The sequence below is a fragment of the Argopecten irradians genome, chromosome 2 (assembly GCF_041381155.1).
Source record: "Argopecten irradians isolate NY chromosome 2, Ai_NY, whole genome shotgun sequence".
Taxonomy (NCBI): Eukaryota; Metazoa; Mollusca; class Bivalvia; order Pectinida; family Pectinidae; genus Argopecten; species Argopecten irradians.
In genome coordinates, this window is record NC_091135.1 from 19,169,804 (window position 1) to 19,190,798 (window position 20,995).

General features: G+C 34.9%; 2 protein-coding genes across 2 annotated transcripts; both read left to right on the top strand.

Moving 5' to 3' along the window:
- The first annotated feature begins 440 nt into the window (after positions 1–440).
- Positions 441–4,957, top strand: LOC138316488 (sodium-dependent glucose transporter 1-like). The gene is made up of 4 exons (XM_069258180.1): positions 441–549; positions 2,431–2,695; positions 3,366–3,651; positions 3,933–4,957. The coding sequence occupies exons 2-4, from the start codon at positions 2,447–2,449 to the stop codon at positions 4,955–4,957; spliced, it is 1,560 nt and encodes a 519-aa protein (XP_069114281.1). The 5' UTR covers positions 441–549; positions 2,431–2,446.
- A 5,317-nt stretch (positions 4,958–10,274) lies between these two features.
- LOC138314723 (EKC/KEOPS complex subunit LAGE3-like) lies at positions 10,275–16,329 on the top strand. Its single transcript, XM_069255209.1, has 3 exons — positions 10,275–10,412; positions 12,462–12,590; positions 15,087–16,329. Exons 1-3 carry the CDS (start codon positions 10,384–10,386, stop codon positions 15,202–15,204), a joined length of 276 nt encoding a protein of 91 aa, XP_069111310.1. The 5' UTR covers positions 10,275–10,383; the 3' UTR covers positions 15,205–16,329.
- Positions 16,330–20,995: the final 4,666 nt, after the last annotated feature.

The following is a 20,995-nucleotide window of genomic DNA, read 5'->3' on the forward strand; positions in this document are numbered from 1 at the left end:
GTAATTTCCCTCTGGGACGTCTATTTATTTTATGATAAATTAACATGATAAAAATGATAACATATTATTAAGGATCTTCTCTGTTAAGAAGACGAAATTTTTGGAATTCGAACGATATAAATCAAAATTGTTAACGGTTGCGTGAAATTATCAACATTTTCCATTTATTTTTCAACAGTCATGTACAACAATAGTTTTATACAACAGTGTGCTTCGTGGTTATGTAAAAGAATCAATGTCACTCAATTGTTCCTTTACAGAATATCCCTTTACTTCTAGAAAGTTTACCTAGTAGATAAAACGCATAACTCATGTAGAATGAGAACGTTTAGAAATACTGGGGAAATGGAGCCCTACAAAATACGTGATAATATACTTCTTAAGGTCGTCTGAATTAATTCCATGAACTGCGTATGTTGAATGTATTAAATGTGTGTCACGACGTATTAAGTTAATCGACAGATGTGAGACCTACACAAAAACTCTCTCCGTCACTACCTACGAGTAATCCTCAACAGCAGAATTCGACTGGACAGGACACAGTGATATGTAAGTGTTCTTAGAGTCAAAGTATTGATTGATTAATGAACCAGTGGCGGTTGATACTGATTAAATTCCTATTAAGGATGCATTCTTCTGAGGTTTTTGTCCCGTTAAAGTATCGTTTCGACAAAGATAAAAAAAATATGTGGGATTTTCAAATACGATTTATCCATATCTGTAGCATGTGGCCAGTTGCAAATTTTGTCAAAAAAATAAAAATTCTTTTTTAGTAGATTTTTTTTTCAAAACGATTTAAAGAAATAGCCCATTTGACGGCCATTTTGAAATTGTGTCTTTTTTGGCATTGAGTATAGCCATCGTTTTACCATTTTTTACTTAAAATGTTTTTACTTAAATCATCACCGTGTCAGCATTTTCAGCTGTATCCAGCTAATTTTTGCTGTAAATCTTTACTTGGTTCATGATTATTAAAATATTGAGCATTAATGTGTCAAATGAACACTTTTGTCACTTTATTTTTACATCAAATTGTCATATGAGCACTTCTTTTTTACTCAAAATATTGAAAATAACAAATATGTAATGGGGTAAAAAAGTAAGCACATTTTTCTGCCTAGTTTAGAGAGAACAACCCTTCCCTTATTGGTATGCAAATTTCTTGAAAATAAACATCCATACATATCAAACACATCCTTAGGAAATTATTGGCTTTAAATTCTAGTATATGTGGTAAAAAGGGCGAAATTCCCATAAAATCCACTATTTTGTCATTTAGGTATCTTTGAGTGACAATAGCTCAAAAACGAGCACACGGACATGTTTTGTCTTCCATTTTCTTTCATGGTATGAACTCCTATTTCCAAAAATCTATATGAGAAAAAAGGTTTGATTTTTTGACTTCTCAGAGGAGCACATCTTTAAAACATATGATCAGTGGTTCGCCTAATTTGAAAGTACTGCCGCCAACATTATATTAATTATTTGTTCTTGGTCCGAACAGAACAATTTTTATCACATAACTGGCACGTCCAGCCATGTCATGAATATCGTAAGATACATGTGTAATAACACTACTTGGGAGATCACAGGTAGTTTTGACGTCGTAATCTATATACGTCACATCGGAGCCGAAGTTCTAGTGTTTTATATAGAGACGCAATCTAAAGTTTTACTTATATTTCTATTAATGAAAGTTATGTTATAAATAGAATAACACTCATGACAATGTGATATGAAAACTCGTAAAATAATTTTTATGCCACTTGCCTAAAGGCTCGTGGCATATTAAATTATTAAACTCGTTTGATAAATTTCATATCACATAGACACTCATGTAAGATCCTCTTTATATGTCAAGTATAAAACATACTATTTCAAAACGGGTATTGTATCATTTTATTTTGTACTGGTGATCGCTTATTGTTATATCATCATATGCGTTTATTAGGAGTGGGTCGACTGTTGTCCGTATAATGTAACAGATATGGTGTTAAAACTTCATGTCTTTTGAGCAAGAGATCCTATATTACGTAGTCACAACACGAATTATTATAATGAGTCACTCGTGCAGCATAATATTAAACGTGCTAGTGATTTATTTCACGGTATCTTTACTGAAGTGGTACTTTATTCAAAAATCTCGTTATTACAAGGAAAAATAGAAATATAAAAGTTCCATACTCCATTATCAAATAATCAACACAACAAGAATATACCGCAGCCTCCCAAAACATGAAAGACGTCTAATATTACACACAAATGTAGGATGTTTAACTAGTACATCAAGCCAAGGTCATTCAAGAATGGTTTTCCTTATGCCCTGTATACTAGGTGTTCACTGTGATGAGAACTTGTGCTTTGGGAGACTGCGGAATTATCTCGGTATGTCTTTGCAATAGTGTTCATTTCACAATTTTCTTTTCACAGCTCTTCATGTATAACAATGTTGGACAGGACAAGAGAATTACAGACATTTAAAATACACCATGATGATGTCATCAGCAATGATGAAGAGACGTCCGATAAGGATGATAAAGGAGAAATACAGATGCAGGCACGTGCACTGAACGATGGAAACTCCGGATCCTGTATCACATTCTGTCAACGCACGAAACTCAAATTCAAGATGAACAGCGTATTTCGAGGGAAAATTTTATATACCGTTTGTCTTTTCGCTTCTAGATTCATCCATGTAAGCATTGCCTTGTTAGTCGTGTGTCAAAAATATTTGATTTGAACAATAATAATTATCATCATCTAAGACACATGGCATTTTCATTAGTTACTATATGTGACGCTTTAATTTATGTTAATTCAATATCCCCGATACAGTGCTACTCTGCCTAATTACTCAATCCATTCATATTTGTTTATATTTGTAAATGACAAACACAATTAAGAATTGTTTAAATCTATCTGATTTTTTCCCTGTATTTGATCCCAAATTGACTGATTTACCCTCTTTTTAAACACAAATTCTTTTGAGAGATTGCAGTTTACTATTATTTGTTTATTTGTTTGTTTTATTGATTGATTGAATTAACGTCCTATTAACAGCCAGGTTCGTCCAATGATGGTCTCCCATGTATGCGTTGTGTTGCGTATATGAATTGTGGGTGTGTGTCGTGGGAGACTGCGGTATATTCCTGTTGTGTCTTCTTCTATAATGGAACTCTTGCCCTTTTTATAGTTCTATATCACTGAAGCAGGAAGACACCTATAATCAACAAGCCCTACCTGGTAACATTATACTGACAACGGGCGAACCAGTCGTCCCACTTCCTTGATGCTGAGTGCTAAGCAGGATCAGAAGCTACCACTTTTATAGACTTTGGTGATACATAAAGGCAATACTGTTTCAGGGCTGGAGCAGAGGATTATTTGGATCATCTTACACAGATATTCGTATGATAAGTGGATCGAGCCTTGATGATGGATCCTGGATTCTAACATCAAGTTCTATTGGCTTTGCCTTGGGATCCATTTTACAAGGATTTCTTTATTCGAGAGTGAACAGCAAGGCATTATTCGGGATCACATCCATTGTGTGCTGTACCGCCTTTGCTGTTGTTCCATGGTGTACTGTATTTGAAGCCATGATGTTTACATACATCACTATTGGTGTAGGTCAAGGAGTGTTAGCCTCAGGTAAGTTTGTTTGAGTTGTACGGCCCATCGACAACAAAGGTCATTTAGGGCCAAACTACAAGTCATGCATTAGTTTAACCTCATGCGACATAACATGAATGACTATAACGTCCCTGTGAAAGTCAGCAAGAGTAAAATAACACGCACATGTTTAATAAGCATATACCGGTAATATTCTTCATGTAATAATCTTAAAGACAAAGCTGAATTGTTTTATTGCAAATGCACCAGTCTAGTCTTAAGAATACGTCTTATTTCACTTGTCTTCTTTTTCAATTCAGGTACAACAGTGGATATAATCAGCCTCTGGGGTAAAGAGAGCCGTGTAGTTTTCTTAGGTAGTCACGTGGTGTTGGCTTGCGGGCATACCGTAGCCCCTCTGGTAGTCGCCCCGTTTCTCGTCCAGATACCACATGCAGTATCATTTGTAAATACCTCATCAGATCTCGGAAACTCTTCATCACCAGCTCCACCTCAAATAACGATCAACATTAACCAACCAATACAATACAAATCTGATATATATGTACCTTTTTCAGTAACATCGGCTATCTTTCTTTTTTCGGGTATTTTCTTTTTGGCGTTGTACACTTTTCACAATAAAAGGCAGACTTGTATGGAAACAACAAAGACGGATAATGTCCTGACATCTGGGAGGAATGTTTCTAATCGTATTAAGGCTTTCATTTTATTAACGGTTGCTTCAATATTTTTCATCTTCAATGGTGTCGATGAGGTTTTCATCGGATTCCTTGCAACATACTGTTTAGAGTTTTTCCATTGGTCAAAAAAGGATGGTGCTTTGCTTTCATTTATTTTCTCTCTTCTTGCCTTCATTTCACGAATTTTAGGGTTTTTGGTAGCAAAATGGATGAATATCATGATATATTCCGTCGTAAATTTTGTGATAGTTTGTCTATCAGTTCTGGGCATGCTGATGGCATCTCTTTACAACTACGACAGTCTAGTCTGGTTCTTCGCTCCTGTCTTCGGATTCGCAAGATCATGTTTATTTCCGCTGATGTTCAGCTGGACCAATGAATACATTACACCTATGACGGGTAGGATATCGTCATTTTATTACACAGCGATGATGTTGGGCAGCACACTTAATCCGTTGTTAATTGGAAATCTAATGGAACACATTGACCTAATATGGTTCTGCTATCTGCTGCTCATCGAATCATGTTTGGTTCTGATCTTTGTTGGCATTCTCGTTATTGCTACAAGATACGTCTTGTGTCATTATGGACGGACAGCTTCTAACACCACAGACAAAGAAATAGAACAATTGAACCAACATTGATCAGACATTATTGACGGCGTAATGTTCGTCCCGATTTTATGGAAACGGTTATATTCATATTTTTCAGACATTTTATTTTAATATTTAAAAATATGATATGCAAAAAGAGACCCTAGGAAAGGCATTTGAATAGCATTGTTACACTAGACTGATTAAGAACAAAGTCTTTAAATTCAGGTTAGATATTTATTCACAAAGTTGGACGTTGACCACTGCTGCCAAATGATGCGATGTAACGTAGTTCCAAAGTTTTGGGCGTTGGCCGAATGGTGAAAGGGTTCAGCTCAGGAGATGATACTCGAAGGCCGACTGAGTGAACACAACTGAACTATATGAAATTATCTACCTACTTAAATAGCCAGTTGAGCGTGATACTCAAAAATGCTTACTGATCAAAGAATTAATCAATTAGACAATTTCATGGGACACTAAAAACACAACTAGAGCGCTCCCACTGGATATAAAGTTTATCAAATATGACAACAATAAAAACACAAAGCGCTCTTCAGTATAGGCCTGTCAATGAACATTTTTGGTACAATTATGGTCAATACACACCTATGCACATCATTTGGCTGTCAGGTTAGATCTATATACACCTACAAACATTTCATCATACACATATCTGCGATTATTAATATACATTCAAATAGTTGTCATTTAAATATAATTAAAAAATGATCATTATAATTACAAATCATTACCATTACAATTATAATCAATAATTAACAATAAAAATTAAGGCCGCTGTGTAACACCCCCCTGCCAAGATTCATTGTCGTGGAACCGACGATTAATCATTAAAAAGTCATAAAACAACGCCTAAATTTATATTTAGTACATTTCATAATTCGCGTCCCGCGTATTAAGTACTGTAATGTTCCATCACCTTAAAGTTCATAAATTCATGGTCATATAGGATTTAGCAGTGTTTTTACAAGTCTATCGATGGTCACAAATTACACATATGTATACACAGTTCCTTTCGGAACACCAGACAATATCCATAATAAATCCGGTTACGCCTTGTCTGTCATGCAGCATGGCCATGACATAGTTACATACTTGAACACACACTATCAATGTTTGCCAGATTATTCAAATTAACGGAAATATGTAACAGTTCGTGTCAACTCATCAATCCAAACCGGTACATGTTTAGTCATCCTTTTACAAAAACAAAGAATTAACAATGAACATGATTTTTTCAGCCAGAAAGGTTAGATGTGCAAATGAATGTAGACTACACCATTTAGACAATATTACATTTACAGCGAATGGCCCCGTCTAAACACAGAAAACGAACGAAAAATGTATGTTCGTGTATACTACCAATTCTACTAAGAGCAAAACTTTGGTCAGATTGTTACAGAAAAAATACAGAGCGATGCAACACAACTAAGGTATCGTTTTGACTTAAATCATGTATGGCATATGCTCGTCACTATAAAATGCCGATACAAAGACTATTTTCAGTGACTTACCTCCTTTTCTGGCAAAACTGCTGGCGGTCGCCATTTTGATTCGTGAAACACACCAACTACAGACCATGCCACGTACGTGATTCCCCACCGTGAAATAGTTATCAGTAAAATATAATTAATAATAAAAAATGATCATTATAATTACAAATCATTACCATTACAATTATAATCAATAATTAACAATAAACAATCTAAATATTTCATATGATATTCTATAAAATGTCATATATTAAATTGATTTTTTTGAACATGACACCTTCTTAATTAAGTAAAGCTATTATCATGTAGTTTTGTAAACAAAATATAACTAGATATTCAAACTATTTACAAAATCTGATGAGGGCTGGTACATGTACTACACAATGTAGCTATTACTACAAAATGTATAATTCTATATCTTAAAATTTAGGTTTTACAATGTATAAACATTACGTTCATTCTTTACTACGCTAGATTTGTTGGGTAATAAGGGAATTGAATTGAATTGTTGTACTAGTACTACATTTGTTGTATCAGAAACATAAATACATATGTTTCTGGTAGTATACCCAAGTCAGAATTTTACAGTAGTTACAGGTAAAAGAATCCATGACCAGTAGACAAAATTAGTGTAAGTGTGGCGAAATAATTCAGGAAAAACACATAGAAACGGGTTTCTTGTCTCATTACTGCCCATTGCCTTTATAAGGGTTTTAGTGGTCAACCTGACGATGTAATGCGCTTCTACTGAGCTTACCTGCATCTCCAATCAGGGGCGTAGCTAGAGTCTTTTTTAAGAAATCGTTTAGCCCCGAAAATGATGTTTGATAATGCTTGGTATTGCTAAACTAGATTTATTGAAATCAAATATATAGGTCTGTTTTCTACCTGTACATGATAATTATGCGTTAATGTTTAGTACAAAGTGTATGAACATCTCATGATAAGTCCTACGTGTATCTTGAGTGACTTTAAGGTGATTTGAGGATAGATTGACGGAACTTTCTTACGTTATGGAATTTTTCATGTGTAAAAATCGAATTATACATATATGTGAAAAAAATGAATGAATATAAAAACAGCGCCTCATATTATAAGGCATAAAAGTCGTACTGATAAATACAGTGAAATACAGTATTTTGTCTTCTTAAGGTCTATCTTGACGGAAGTTTTATTTCTCTATATCGTTTCAACAAGAGTATGTGTCAGTATATTGTACATTTACTCTGGGTTGGGATTTTGGAACAATAACCCCATATCTAGATAAGGTGGCCTTTTCCTATTTAGATGACTGAATAGAATCTAGACCGCTAAACCTGCCTTTATAAGTTTTATTTGTTTGGGGTTTTTTGTGCCTAGTATATAGACTTTACATTTGACAAAAAAAACAAACAAAAAACCTAATAACAAGGGTAGGTTTTAGCGGACTATCTAAGTAGAATCTACTCTGTGTCACTATAATTTTCGAGGAGTCACTTTTCGATATTTCAGCTGTCGTCCTTTGACTTTGCGTGTCTTTCGTTTTAAGTTTGAAAAAACCATCTTGTGTCTTAGAAGATTCATATTAACGCACCGAACAACACCGAAGCACTAAACACCAAGGACCCTTAGGTTGATCGTAATAAACGGATACGACTTCAGGTTTCCATTTCCGGACTTCCAAAACTGCACGAGTATATTTCAGTATTATTAATTTTAGATAAATCATCTACTTTTAGATTATTTTAACTTTGATTTTAAATTACACTGTACATTCAAGACTTTGACGGATCGACATGGATGTTTTAACTTAACTTAAGGCTTTTTTGTAGAGCAAGCTACGCGCCTGCCAATACTCCAGGGGTCACTATCACTGACCACCCCTTACAATTGTAAGGAATCTTTGTATTATTATGTTAGATGTAATTGTAATATTCTAATTCGGATTATTGTTACATAATATTCCTCCCACTTTGTATATTTTTTTAGAAGTTGAACAAAATTGCTTCATGTATTGACACGAAGGAAAGCAAATAAAAAACAAATATTGATTCACTACTTTCACTTTTACAAGATTTATATGCGAAGATTACATCTATATGCATTATAAAGATGTGCAACAATTATTGATAAAAAACGTTGATATAAAGGTGATTTCTTTTGGCAAAATTTGTCAGTTATATTGATACGGAGGCCATCCTGTATGACAAAACATGTCATTAAATTACTCAGACCATTTATTTCTATCTAAGATACTGTTTGTTTTTAGTTTACTCATTTATTATACCAATACTACCGTATTAAGGTGGCTGGGAGCGGACATGAAATAAATAAAATTATTGCGTGGGAACGAAATATTATTGCGTGGGAACGAAATATTATTGCGTGGGAAATATTATTGCGTGGGAACGAAATATTATTGCGTTCGAACGAAATATTATTGCGTGGGAACGAAATATTATTGCGTTCGAACGAAATATTATTGCGTGGGAACGAAATATTATTGCGTTCGAACGAAATAATTATTGCGTTCAAACGAAATAACTATTGGGCTCATTATCATTCATGGATGATATGACAGTAATCATGCCACCGTACTAATATTATATGGCCTACAACTTATGAAACCGCACCTTATTTAAAAAAGATGTTTTCTATATTTTTAACCATTTAAAGTTTTGTTTATTGTAATATGTATGAACAACTTAATATATAAACTTGTACGTGCAAGATACTAATTTGTACGTACATGATACTACGTTGTACGTGCAAATGTACAAGATAATAATTTGTACGTACAAGATACTTAATAACTTGTCAGATATTAAGTTAAACGTATAAGATAATAACTTGTACGTACAATTAAAATACTAGCTGTACGCACAGCGATGTACGTACTAACGTACATGTACAAGATAATAATACATTGTATGTGCATACGTACGTACAAACGTACACGATACTGTAACAATAGATACTAATAAATTACTAAGTTATACGTAAAAGATAATAAGTTGTACGGACATGATAAATAAAATCATATATTGGTCCTACATGTAATACGCTACCGTAAATAAAAGCAGTTTATTTACTATATATATATGACTGTAATACATCGGGTTATTATGTTTCAATATTTCCATTTGAATGTGTGCAAATTGTATCACAACAAACATTATTTTGTATCAATACTTAGTCAACTAATTTAAAAAGTAAAACAATGAATTTCCATTACTTTTTCTACAATTTTAATGCAAATCATTGAAGGCAATTACTGAAATACAATACAAATCCAAACAATATATGCAATAAACTTTAAATTAATGGTTTTAAAGCAAAATATGCTATATAAAATATACATTATTGAGAAGGTTTACACAAAACCACTTTAAATGACCAATTACAAAGAATATTGATATGAAATCGCAGACTGCCACATTTGAAATAGCCAAAGGTAAACCGTTGATATTTCGTTCCCACGCAATAATTATTTCGTTCCCACGAAATAATTATTTCGTTCGAACGCAATAATAATTCGTTCGAACGCAATAATATTTCGTTCGCACGCAATAATATTTCGTTCGAACGCAATAATATTTCGTTCGAACGCAATAATATTTCGTTCGAACGCATAAGTATTTCGTTCCCACGCAATAATCTTATTTAATTCATGTCCGTTCCCAGCCACCGTAAATACTACACGCATTGAACAAATTCGATTCTCACACCATTGCCAAATTGTAAAGCTTTTCAAATTATAAAATCACACAAAGGCTAAGGACCGCAGTAGTTATAGTAGATCTACTTTGATTTTTATGGTTGCTAATTTTCCGGATACTAGTATTCAACGCCTTACTTTTTACTTATATACTTCCGTCTTCCGGTACTTTTCGTTGGAAGTGTTTACAGAAGACTGTTGAGAGAAGAACAGCGCAACATTCCTGTTTCTGTTTGAAAATGAAGTTATGACGAACTGAATTGAACATGGAACACAAATCGGAATACCTCTCCATGTAATGACATCTATAATCTGAATTGATATTCTCTTTTGACGATGGTTACGTATGTTGTTAGTTAGGCATGAAATGACGAATGTTTTTCCCGCGAGAAAAAGTTTGGGCATTAACTATGATAAAGCTAGGTTCAAATATCTCACCAACATTAAGTGTCAATCTCAATTTTTAAGATAGATTTATATTCTGTTACGTCTCAAACAAACATCAAGCAATATTACACTTTGGATTTTCAAAATCCATTTTCAATTTGATTTCACGTCAGTGACACATTACACAAAACTGGTTTTATTTACAGGAATATTTCAGAAAAAATCAAAAGATGATTCACTTCTTCATTTTTAGGTCCTATTTTCTTAATTAGAAATCGTAAAATCAGTAATAGCAGGTTAATGTCCTTACAATTAATTGCATAACATAATTTTAGACTAAACTCATTAGACAATGCAGCAGTTGATCAATTGTTCCTTTTTATGATTTACTGTAAAAAAAACTGTCAAATGTTAGCATATATTGTTGCCAAAAATGCATGAAATACTGACAAAAACGATTTTTATAATAGCCTTCTAAATATAAAGATGTTGATAGGAAAACTATAGCTGATATAATATTTCTACTTTCACTTTAAGCAAAAATATGTAATGGTAACTGTGGTAACATGTATCTCAACATCGTTTTCCAATGGAAAACTCTGAAGTTGTAGAGTCACATAAGCATCGTTTTCCAATGGAAAACTCTAAAGTTGTAGAGTCACATAAGCAGCCTTGAAGTCAAGATTTAAAGCAAAATTTAAATGTAAAAATCTGTTAACAATATCTTCTGGGGTTTTTTTCTCACGATGATTTCAGTATGAATTTTAAAATTATGAATAATATATTTTGTAGTCTCTCATGAGTGTGACTTTGGATACACTCTTACACAACACTGGATCTTGATCTGATTTCCATTCCCTGTTTACGAGGAAGTTTTCCAACTCTATATAAATGAATGATTTACAAGACATCTCTACCACAAGAGTTCACTTCACTAACAGGCCTTTGGCCAATTTGAGCTGCACTCTCTATAACATCCTCTCTGGAAACAGCTGATGGAAATGTTATGCTTTAAATAACACCCATTCTAATGCTATGTAAATAAAGTAAATACATATAGGAGTCAGACAAGGGTCAGAACCTCAAACAGCTTAACACTACAATATGTACACATGTAAATTCACAGGAGTCAATAATATATAGTATAAGTAAATGTATACAACTTACATGTACATAAATACTTCTTATCTACTGTAAAATGTACCCTAAAAACAGCTAGGTTCTGTTAATTCATATCCATTCAGGTTTTTAGAAAGTCACAGTCCATTTTTATGACATCAGCACTTGAATTCTTGAACAAATAAATCTTTGTGTTGAATAGTATCTTATCGTATGAACAGCGCAAATTCTAAACATTTCAACCAATTTCAAGTCTAAGATGAATTAACAAAATCCATCTGAGTATCTGCAAAATCTTATTGAATATTAGTAAATAATTACACATCTTGTTCTTGGATAGGACAAAATTATAAGGATATCAAAGTTTTCTTATAACAGTAAATGAAAGTATATAAAATTGAAAAACAAATAAATTTAAGGCCTATCAGTATACATTTGTATTTCCATACAGACAAATAATACAAAAACAAAATAAAACTGTGTTGGATTCCTTCTTCTTTATATATCAGCCAAGCCGTCAGTAGTGACGATTTATGGTGTTTTGGGTTGAAACGGCTCTCCACAGTGGCATAAGATGGTTATTCACAGTGAACGATTTGTACAGTAATCCAAGATAAACTTTAAAATTCTTGAAATCCTTGAAGATAATTATGTTTAAGGGAGGTAACCTCTATCGACTTGTAAGATTGAGTCAAAGTTGTTTTCGGTGTTGTTAAATGTAAGACTTGTGTAAATATGTTTGGAATTAATTGCTGAAGATTAGAAAACACTATGCATGGCCACAAAGTTGTCAGCTTTGAACTGAACTATTGCAGACATTTCTTTTTATTAATTTCAGAAATCTCTGTGTGCCTTTTCCTTCTAAAGAAGAGGCTACAATTGCCTATGGATCTTTGAGTGTAGACAAGGAGCCAAAAAGAGGAGGTGGAAAGAAAAGCATGGAAGTAAAGGATAACCAACTCATTGTGTAAGATATTTTGTATGTGTAACTTGCTGTCTACAATATTGGATTTTTGGAAGTCTCTAAAAGTAGACATTTTGTCTCCATAAGATATCAATGAAAAAGGTGATCACAAAAAATAATTAACACAATTCTATCTTTTAGCTTTCTTTGGAAAATAAATAACTATTATTAATCTGATATATGTAGTTGTATACATTTTTAGGTCATCTGACCGAAGGTCAGGATGACCTATTGTCATCGTGTTTCGTCCGTCGTCGTCCGCCGTCCGCCGTGCGTCGTGCGTAAAACTATTTATACAAAAGCCTACTCCTCCTAAACCCTTGAGTGAATTACATCCATATTTGGTGTGAAACATCCTTGGGGAAGGACAATCATATTTTTTATAAATGAGATAAGTCCGACCCCTAGTGGCAGAGGGGCGGGGCCCCAAAAGGGCAAATTTTCTTAATTTTAGCTTTAAAATCCTACTCCTCCTTCATCCTTGGATGGATTTCATCTATATTTGGTGTGAAACATCATTGGGGACCGACAATCATATTTTATATAAATGAGCCTGGTCTGACCCCTAGGGGCTGAGGGGCTGTGCCCCAAAAGGGCAAATTTTCTTAATTTTAGCTTTAAAATCCTACTCCTCCTTCATCCTTGGATGGATTTCATCTATATTTGGTGTGAAACATCATTGGGGAAGGACAATCATATTTTATATAAATGAGCTTGGTCCGACTCCTAGGGGCTGAGGGGTGGGGCCCCAAAAGGGCAAATTTTCTTAATTTTAGCTTTAAAATCCTACTCCTCCTTCATCCTTGGATGGATTTCATCTATATTTAGTGTGAAACATCATTGGGGAAGGATAATCATATTTTATATAAATGAGCTTGGTCCGACTCCTAGGGGCAGAGGGGTGGGGCCCCAAAAGGGCAAATTTTCTTAATTTTAGCTTTAAAATCCTACTCCTTCCTCATCCTTGGATGGATTTCATCTATATTTGATGTGAAACATCATTGGGGACCGACAATCATATTTTATATAAATGAGCCTGGTCCGACCCCTAGGGGCTGAGGGGTGGGGCCCCAAAAGGGCAAATTTTCTTAATTTTAGCTTTAAAATCCTACTCCTCCTTCATCCTTGGATGGATTTCATCTATATTTGGTGTGAAACATCATTGGGGAAGGATAATCATATTTTATATAAATGAGCTTGGTCCGACTCCTAGGGGCTGAGGGGTGGGGCCCCAAAAGGGCAAATTTTCTTAATTTAGCTTTAAAATCCTACTCCTTCCTCATCCTTGGATGGATTTCATCTATATTTGGTGTGAAACATCATTGGGGAAGGACAATCATATTTTATATAAATGTGCTTGGTCCGACCCCTAGGGGCTGAGGGGGTGGGGCCCCAAAAGGGCAAATTTTCTTAATTTTAGCTTTAAAATCCTACTCCTTCCTCATCCTTGGATGGATTTCATCCATATTTAGTGTGAAACATCATTTGGGATGGGCAATCATATTTTATATAAATGAGCCTGGTCCGACCCCTAGGGGCTGAGGGGTGGGGCCCCAAAAGTGCAAATTTTCTTAATTTTAGTTTTAAAATCCTACTCCTCCTTCATCCTTGGATGAATTTCATCCATATTTGGTGTGAAACATCATTGGGGAAGGACAATCATATTTTATATAAATGAGTCTGGTTTGACCCCTAGGGGCTGAGGGGTGGGGCCCCAAAAGGGCAAATTTTCTTAATTTTAGCTGGCCCAATTCCTGTTTTCAGGTTTCGGTCTCCGATCTCAATGATTTTATAGGGGTTTAATTGATGCCGAACAACATACAACATTTTCATAAAGATTTTTGGTATTCCAAGATGGCCGCTGGCCCTCTTCCTGTTTTAAGGTTTCAACCTCCGATCTCAATGAAAATTGGTCTATAGGGGTTTTAATTGATGCCGAACAACATGAAAACATTTTCATAAAGATTTTGGTATTCCAAGATGGCCACTGGCCCACTTCCTGTTTTCAGGTTTCAGTCTCCGATCTCAATGAAAATTGGTCTATAGGGGTTTTAATTGATTCAGAAGGGGGAACTTTAGGTGAGGACAATCATATTTTATAAAGGACCGAGCTAAGACCCATGGGGATAGTACGGCGGAGGTCCAAAATGGGAGCTTTGCTGAAATTTGGCTTTAAAATCTGACGACTCCTCATATTAATCCTTGAATTGGTTACAACCATATATGGATGAAGGGCTACCAAGTTTGTTCAACAAATGATATTTACCTATTTCAGAAACTTACATATTCAACTAAGGAGTTCCTTGTATTGTTTATATTAATCGTTAACCAATTTGCTTTATACTGTGACTTTGTTGTTTTGTGCCATGAGTCAGATGACCGTTAAGGCCCATGGGCCTCTTGTTATGGTGTATATTTTTATTAATGCGTAAACATTTAGACTAAAATATAGATTTAATTTGTTGTGTGGTTATGTTTTGATGTTTGTTTTGATTGTAGAAACTTTGAAGCAAAAGAAGCGAGACTGTTACGTGTTAGTGTGAATTCGTTCTTTGACTACTTAAATCTAGTGGTAAAGACAATGGATCAGTTTGGCCCTCCTGTACCTGCTACATAGTATATTCACCAACACTTGTTAAGGGTAATTGTATATTATTTGGTAAACACTTTGTGACTGCTTCATCAAAAAGACTGGGTATTAATTAATCAAATATTATTATATTGATATGAATGCTTTAGATCATATTCAAAATAATTAAAGAAATAATTGAAAAATTTCAAGAATTATGAATATCGATTTATTTAGCGTACCGGTACTGTTTTATTAGATCAAAGGTACAAATACTATGTTAAGGATTTTGAAACTTTATATTGTTAAGTGGTTTGTGTGTCCTAGCAAAAATTACCAAAAGTACAAAGTCTCTATCTTAAGGAAATGTCAGAAGGTTGGTTGTTTCCTTCCTGGTACTTCAGGTTTCATTCGCCACTTTGAAATTACACATACCTTATATATATTTAAAAGAAAGCATATCTTTAAAGATGCTCCACCGCCGACAGAGCATAAATGATATTCATCCTTTTAAGAGTAATTGGTGTTTAATCGTGCATATATATGTCTAATTAACACAAAAAATAATTTAAGATAATTTATTTGCCTTTGGCGCATGCACAATCAGTACTTCATTCCATATAGGATATAATGCCACCGAATTTTTTCGGGATGCAATTAATTATTTTTCATATTTTTAAATTAAAGTAAGATTAGAAGCTAAAACTTTTCAATGGTGGTAATGGATATTGGTGTAAAGTAAGTAACTTTTGTAACTGAAGAAAAATACTAGATCGTCTGGTCCTGTTTTTGATAGTGAAAAAATACCATTTGTCAGCGGTGGAGCATCTTTAAATAAATAAATGTTAGGGGATATAACTCTTTTTAACCTGGTACAACCTTGTTCACATGTCTACATGTATATGTTATTGTACATTATCTGCTATTTATCAACATTTTGTATATAATTGTTGTAAAAAAGCAGTGAGTAACTTGGGTTAGTTTACTGCTCTTACACACTACAGAGTTATCTGCCCTTGTGAGTTGGTATTTATTGTAACCTATGCGTGTGATCCACTACCAGTAGCTATGTTTCCCAAGATAACTCGTCACATACCAACTATATGATAATAAGACAATAGCTGTGTTATTTGTAATAAGAAAATATTGAACAGCAATAAACAATAACTGAAATTTGTCTTTGTGTTACTTTATGCTACACATAACTTGATATTTATTATAGACATTTTACAAAACCCAGTGATGGAAAAACATTGCATTGCTGTTTAAATACCATTCTCAGGTTTTTAGTCATAATAGATTGTATCTGCAAAATTTTATAAGTTACTTGTTAGGGTGAACCCCAACTACGTATTAAAAAAAAAATTGGAGAAGACCTGGCCTGATACCAAACGGTGTTGGCAAGTTCCACCTTTTGATATAGCACTGCGTTTTGGCCCTACACCAGATATCTATCGGTCATAATATAATGTCCAAGTCTGGTGTTCTGACGGTCCTGCCTCCGGTTATCTCCGTCATCTTTTAGCGCGAATGTATTCCAGTTATGGAGTTAGCAAACGTCACATACATGTGCATATGTACAATCGTAGTGACTAAAAAAACTACCTCATAACTATAAACTAGCAAAATTGACACGACTTTAAAAGCACATTATAACACAATATATTTGTAATAAATGCATGTGTATAGCACAATCGAATTTGTCAGATACAACACTATGAATAATTTTGGCATTCCCTAGCCCAAAATACTCTGGCCCTGACACCTACACCAGATATCTATCTGTCATAATGTCCAAGTCTGGTGTCAGGGCAAGAGCATCTCGGGCTAGGCATTCCTTAGTAACCTTGCAATGTATGATCCTTTATATGGCAATCACAACACTGACGATGACATTTGAACTAAGTCCTGACCCTCTGTACCAACCTATCTAGAAATACCTATTTTCACCTCAGTGAAATTACATGTACTATCCTAAAATCCACCCCTGTGCTATGTCATACCAAAACTGAAGGCTCTTTGTGTGACAACAGATGAGACAGAAAATATTCTAGTTTAGTCATTTGATGTACACTGTGGTTGACTGTTACGCATTGTTCAAAATTAATCTTCGCTCTCTTCATAATCTTCAAAGGAAGCTAGACTCATAGTCTTGCCATTGGTCAGGTTTTTAGGTCATCTGACCGAAGGTCAGGATGACCTATTGTCATCGTGTTTCGTCCGTCGTCGTGCGCCGTGCGCCGTGCGTCGTGCGTAAGACTATTTATACAAAAGCCTACTCCTCCTTAACCCTTGAGCGGATTACATCCATATTTGGTGTGAAACATCATTGGGGAAGGACAATCATATTTTATATAAATGAGCCTGGTCCGACCCCTAGGGGCTGAGGGGTGGGGCCCCAAAAGGGCAAATTTTCTTAATTTAAGCTTTAAAATCCTACTCCTCTTTCACCATTGGATGGATTTCATCCATATTTGGTGTGAAACATCATCGGGGAAGGACAATCATATTTTATATAAATGAGCTTGGTCCGACCCCTAGGGGCTGAGGGGTGGGGCCCCAAAAGTGCAAATTTTCTTAATTTTAGCTTTAAAATCCTACTCCTCCTTCGTTCTTGAATGGATTTCATCCATATTTGGTGTGAAACATCATCAGGGAAGGACAATCATATATAAATGAGCTTGGTCCGACCCCTAGGGGCTGGGGGGTTGGGGCCCCAAAAGGGCAAATTTTCTTAATTTAAGCTTTAAAATACTACTCCTCTTTCACCATTGGATGGATTTCATCCATATTTGGTGTGAAACATCATCGGGGAAGGACAATCATATTTTGTATAAATGAGCTTGGTCCGACCCCTAGGGGCTGAGGGGTGGGGCCCCAAAAGTGCAAATTTTCTTAATTTTAGCTTTAAAATCCTACTCCTCTTTCAACCTTGGATGGATTTCATCCATATTTGGTGTGAAACATCACTGGGGATGGACAATCATATTTTGTATAAATGAGCTTGGTCCGACCCCTAGGGGCTGAGGGGTGGGGCCCCAAAAGTGCAAATTTTCTTAATTTTAGCTTTAAAATCCTACTCCTCTTTCATCCTTGGATGGATTTCATCCATATTTGGTGTGAAACATCATTGGGGAAGGACAATCATATTTTATATAAATGAGCCTGGTCAGACCCCTAGGGGCTGAGGGATGGGGCCCCAAAAATGCAAATATTCTTAATTTTAGCTTTAAAATCCTACTCCTCCTTCATCCTTCAATTGATTTCATCTATATTTAGTGTAAAATATCATTGGGGAAGGGCAATCATATTTTATATAAATGAGATAGGTCCGACCCCTAGGGGCAGAGGGGCGGGGCCCAAAAAGGGGAAATTTTCTTAATTCAAGCTTTTAAATCCTACTCCTCCTTCATCCTTGGGTAAATTTCATCCATATTTGGTGTGAAACATTATTGGGGAAGGACAATCGTATTTTATATAAATGAGTCTGGTCTGACCCCTAGAGACTTAGGTGTGGGGCCCCAAAAGGGCAAATTTTCTTAATTTTAGCTGGCCCACTTCCTGTTCTCAGATTTCGGTCTCCGATCTCAATGGAAATTGGTCTATAGGGGTTTAAATTGATGCCTAACAACATGCAAACATTTTCATAAAGATTTTGGTATTCCAAGATGGCCGCTGGCCCACTTCCTGTTTTCAGGTTTCAGTTTCTGATCTCAAGGAAAATTGGTCTATAGGGGTTTTAATTGATTCAGAAGGGGAAATTAGGTGAGGACAATCATATTTTATAAAGGACCGAGCTAAGACCCATGGGGATAGTATGGTGAAGGTCCAAAATGGGAGCTTTGCTGAAATTTGGCTTTAAAATCGGACTCCTCCTTATATTAATCCGTGAATGGGTTACAACCATATATGGATGAAGGGCTACCAAGTTTGTTCAACAAATGACATTTACCTATTTCAGAAACTTACATATTCATCTAACGAGTTCCTTGTATTGTTTATATTAATCGTTTACCAATACTTTATACTGTGACTTTGTTGTTTTATGCAATAAGTCAGATGACCGTTAAGGCCCATGGGCCTCTTGTTTTCTCCTGAAATGCCTTCAGTTTTTCAATGACTAAGTTCAGGGGTGGATATTACGACAGCGACCAATTGCAAGGTATTCATCAATAGACTCCGCCCCGTAATCTACTAAACCCTCTCCTGACCTTTCCAGCAGTGATAGCCGTTTTATTGGAGACCTACTAGAAATGCATGGTTTTGGCCGCTAAACCTGAGTGGTGTAGATTTTTGTCTGAGAATCTTGTCTTCATCCTAGACCATATAGAAAATAGTTTTACCGACTGTTTTATCTATAACAATATACAGTGTATTATAAACACTTTAATGGTTTGTCACGATAATCTGTTGGGTCCAAATTAACTTTAAATAACTAATTCTCATATTTCTGTGTATCCAAGATGACGCCTTCACTCGACACTGTCGAATAGTTCAGAATTAAAGTCACCTCTTGCAGGCTTGTGAAATTAAATATTAAAAACCAAAAGTGTTTCCCAGATTGGTGATATATATTGTTTATATAGTATTGTGTGTACATTTATATACGTAGAATATAGTTTTAATATGTGAATCCGGTGACTTTTGTACTGTAGGCGCATGCATATTTGTTTTAATAAATATTTTAGTATAGATGTCTTGGTAATATTCTCTGAAATAATATACATGCATATAACCAAGACATGATGTCAGATTATTTTTTAGTCTGACAATGCCCGTGTTCTATACTAGTTTTTGCGTTCTTCAATGACGCTTCCACCCGACATTTGAATGTACATATAGATGTTATAGAAACAAGAGGTCTATGGGCCATAACGGTCATCTGACTATTGGCACAATACAACACATCATAGAATATGGTAGTCGCAAGCAATCAGGCAATACAAAAGAACTCTTTATAATTAGAAAATTACGTTCTGATATATTTGATGAATTAGACCATAAATGATTGAAGGTCCCTTGATCTCCACCATGCTACAAATTAAATATCCAGTGTCTAGGCCTCTTGGTTAATTACAAGAAGTCATTTAAAGATTATAGCCTATTTGACTCCTGTGACCTTGAATGAAGGTCGTGGTTATTCACTTGAACAAACTTGGTATATAGCCATTCTTCCAAGCATGTCACAAGTTCAATATCAAGTCTCTAGGCCTCTTAGTAATTTATAAGAAGTTGTTTAAATATTTTAGCCTATTTAACCCCTGTGGCCTTGAATGAAGGTCAAGGTCATTCTTTTGAACAAACTTGGTAGCCATTCATCCCAGCATGCCGCAGGCCCAATATGAGTACCATTGGCCTTTTGTTTTTTGAAAAGATCGTTTTAAGATTTTAGCTTTTTTGACATATGTGATCTTGATTAAAGATTAAGGTCATTCATTTGAACAAACTTGGTAGCCCTTTATCCAAGCAAGCTACAGGCCAGATATCAGTACCCTAAGCATTTCGGTTATTGAAAAGAAGTCGTTTGAATGAAAAGTTTACGCACGGTGCACGACGACGGACAATCCATGATGACAATTGATCATACTGACCCTTCGGGTCAGATGACCTAAAAAGGATGGATACTTCCAAAAATTAGTTGCAAGTTTGAAATCATGCAAATTGTCGTTAAGAAATGCACATGAAAACTTTGATATAACGTAGATTTATTATGTTCATATTTACACAATATGTACTTGTAGATAGTATTGATTTAAGTTGTCTACAAGAAAAGATCATGTGTCTTATAATCAGTTAATTCTCATATGTCCTTGTACCGTAGGATTCATGAGAAAAATAA